General features: G+C 38.3%; 1 protein-coding gene across 2 annotated transcripts; it reads right to left on the reverse strand.

Moving 5' to 3' along the window:
* On the reverse strand, positions 201-3,129 carry LOC104732996 (ubiquitin receptor RAD23d). Of its 2 annotated transcripts, none has more exons than XM_010452604.1 (12): positions 2,975-3,129; positions 2,371-2,529; positions 2,199-2,264; positions 2,029-2,075; positions 1,869-1,922; positions 1,593-1,770; positions 1,318-1,467; positions 1,159-1,224; positions 1,028-1,075; positions 841-947; positions 673-751; positions 201-548 (listed from the first exon to the last, which is right to left on the reverse strand). In XM_010452604.1, the coding sequence occupies exons 1-12, from the start codon at positions 3,038-3,040 to the stop codon at positions 429-431; spliced, it is 1,140 nt and encodes a 379-aa protein (XP_010450906.1). In that variant the 5' UTR covers positions 3,041-3,129; the 3' UTR covers positions 201-428. The 2 variants fall into 2 exon arrangements, with proteins under 2 accessions (XP_010450906.1, XP_010450905.1); XM_010452603.1 differs by having other exon boundaries at positions 2,029-2,081.

Raw genomic sequence — 3,401 nt, forward strand, 5'->3', positions numbered from 1 at the left:
TGGTGACACGTCCGATATATGGATCTAATTGGCGGTTTCAATATAGGCCAGCTCTGTTAAACCAAGGTTAGACACAGTTCAATTTTAATATTTGACCTTTCTTTACCTGAAATGAGTCAACTAGCTCCAAAATCTCACTAATAATCTACCTAATAATTGTGGATTGCACAACTGAGACCAAAAGGGAGATTCAAAGCCTATTGTGAAAAGAAGAAAGAACATCTTCAAACCAGATAAACTATGATAGTTTTAAATGTAACATAAACACATCCGACTCCCATGAACATAAACATGAAACTGTCAAATGGCATTGGAGAAGAGATTATCATATTAAAAAGAAGAAAAAAAAAGGAAGAAAAAGAAACAGAAAGATGGGTCTCTTGAGTTTAGGGAGGAGGAGGAATGGATTTGCTTTGTTTCTTCATCCATTATTGGTCCTCAAACTCGTGCATGTGATCTAGAAGGTAGTTAGCTGCAAGTTCTTCATTCTTGTTACACGCAAAGAACACCTCTAAGACCATGGCACGATCAAACCCCATCGCTTCAAGCTGTGCCCCCAAACAACAATAACAATATCACATTTAAATACAATACAGATATTTTGAGGAGAAAGTGTAGCTAGTAATGCCATCTAGTTTAAGTACAAATGTAAAAAAGATCAGAGGAACAAACCCGTTCAATGGCTTCACGCTCTTCAGGTGTAACGGTAACAGCTTGTGGCATTGCTGCTTCCAACTGTTCCATAACATTCCTGGTGGCATTGGTGAGATAATGAAATGTCAGCTTACAGGCTTTGTTGAACAAAGAATAAAAAAAAGAGAATGATGATCTAAAACTCACTCTTCTCCCTCGACAGGTTCATTTATCAAGCGTAGGAAGTCAGTCTGATGCTCTTGAATTAGTCTCACAAGCTGCGGGTTTTGTTTACCGAGCTCCTGAAGCATAGGCTGTAGAACAAAACAGTATCAAGTGGAAAATCAATGCCATATAAACTACCCAATAAAGACTCAGAGGTTTACAATTTTACCTGTAGAATTTGTGGGTTTGCTTGTACCATACCTCGCAATGCTCGGAACTATGAAAATGTAAAAGAATTACAAATGTCATTAGAGAGAAATGAAGATTTCTCTTCTTGAATGGAAAAGAATTTGAAAATACCTGCTGACTGTTTCGCAGGAAATCAAGATTACCAGCTCCAGCACCAGCATCTGCAGCGGGCATACCCTGGGAGCAGATAGATAAAAGTGGATGTCAATAAAACAAATTCACAAGGGAAAACTAAAAAAACAAACAGATGCACCAGTTTAAAATATATACCTGGGGGAACAGGTTTAATGGATTTGCGTTTGGACCACCAGTTGCAGCTGCTGGAGCTGCTTGTTGGGGCTGTGCTTGAGGATTTGCTGCCTGTTCACCAGTAGATGGGGCTTGAGCAACTGGCGGGAGTTCAGCTTGAGCAGGGATACCCTGAATTGTATCAAGCAAAATTTCAATTGATTAGAATGTTGATAAAGTTCTGGCAAATCGAAAACCAAAGGTAAAACCATTATATCAAAGAAAAACATAAAATCAAGAAGTGGAATGAATCATACTGAGTATAGATATTCAACAGCTCTTTCAGGATTGTTGAAGGCAGCCCTCAGAGCACGAACAACAGTGTCACGGTCCCAACTACCTCCACCCATGTCAAGAATTTGCTGAACAGTGGACTCTAAAACAGTTCCAGCAACAAGGTTTGACGCTGCTTGCCCATACACATCTGTTTGAACCCTATTTTAACCAAGGAGGAGATACAAAATTTTATATGGTCATCAATCAGTTAGCAGAAATTCGAAAACACATATAATACAGTTCTGAAAATTGCTTACGAAGCAGCAGCAGCTGGAGCTGCAGCAGTTGCAGTTACACTTGTAGGCTCTGGACTGCAAAACGCAAGTAAAAGGCAGAGAAAATCAGCAAAGAGGCAAATACAAAAGAAGCTGACAATTTCGTTTTCAAATCAATACAAGAAGAAGGCCAGGAACTCACACTGAGACAGTTGGAGCAGAAACCTGAGGTGTAGCTGTCTGAGCAGGCTGAGACTAAGAATCCAAGCAATTCCATTAGACACAAAACTAAGAATATGATCTACATATACTATTTTGTTTCTTGTCACTTACAAATAGACCATAACAATAATACATAAGAACTTTATTCACCTGAGTAGCACTAGGTGCTGGTGCTGGTGCAGATGCGGTTGATGCCCCACTTGGAGAAGCCTTGGTCTGCATTCCATCAAGATAAATGGTAAAAAAACTTGTTAGCATCCGCTAATTACTAAGAATCCTGTTACTAATACTAATACTAAAAACTGTGGACCTAATACATCACCTTGGACAACATGATAACAATGAAACTGTTCTCAACAACATTGTTCTCTTCCAATGTAGTCTCATCCTTTAAAACCTTCCCTTGGTGGATCAGCATCTGCTTAGCAGCAGGGTATTGCGCACCTTGAACAGTTTCTATAGCTTGTTTAACATCAGAAACCTGATGTCACCCAAATATATTAATATGCATCCTTAACATAAACGAAAATTTCACAAAATATTATCCAAGTGCCTCAAGATATAGTGAATCGATGAGAACTATACAGATGAAACAAGATTGGGATCCAAAATATAATTAGTTCTAACATAATCTTAATTCGAGACAACAACCCATACAAATCACTATTAGTTACATGCTCACGAAAAACCCTAATTCGTAATTCAAAATCAGTTTACATAAAACACGAATCGTCACTAAAATTTCCCAAACCCTACAAAACGAAAACCTAGAATTTCAAATCAAAGAGCCACGAGATTCACTAATCCAACCACACACACACACAAAAAATTCCCAAATCAAAATTACGGAACCAAATCAGACCTAATAAACAAGTTTAAAGAAACGGAGAAGACGATTCGAATTCGAAGCAAATCATAAGTATTACCGTATCCGCAGGTTTAACTTCGATCTCGAAGTTGGTACCACTGAGCGTCTTCACGAAAACCTTCATCGTTTCGGAGAGAGTTAAGGAAAAAAGAAAAAGAAAACTTGAGGAAGAAAAAAAAAAAAGAGAAGTTTAGAGAGAGAAGCAAAGTATAGAGAGAGACCGCTTTTGGGGTATTGGAGTCAGCTTATATATATCAACAAAGTTAATACGTAAAGGTTAATCGTCTACGTGCGCGTCTATACTAACTTTGGTGTGTCAAGATATAACAAGTGGAGATTAGGTGCGTGTGATGGTTTCGAAGCCGTTGGATTAAAATACGAGTATGGGATGTCGTGGAGATGCGTATAGGTGATTGTAGACTCCTTCCCAAAATCAACTTATTTACTGATTGTATTTGGTGAATATTTGAGTCTATCTTTCCTAT

Source organism: Camelina sativa, chromosome 12 (genome assembly GCF_000633955.1).
Source record: "Camelina sativa cultivar DH55 chromosome 12, Cs, whole genome shotgun sequence".
Classification (NCBI taxonomy): Eukaryota; Viridiplantae; Streptophyta; class Magnoliopsida; order Brassicales; family Brassicaceae; genus Camelina; species Camelina sativa.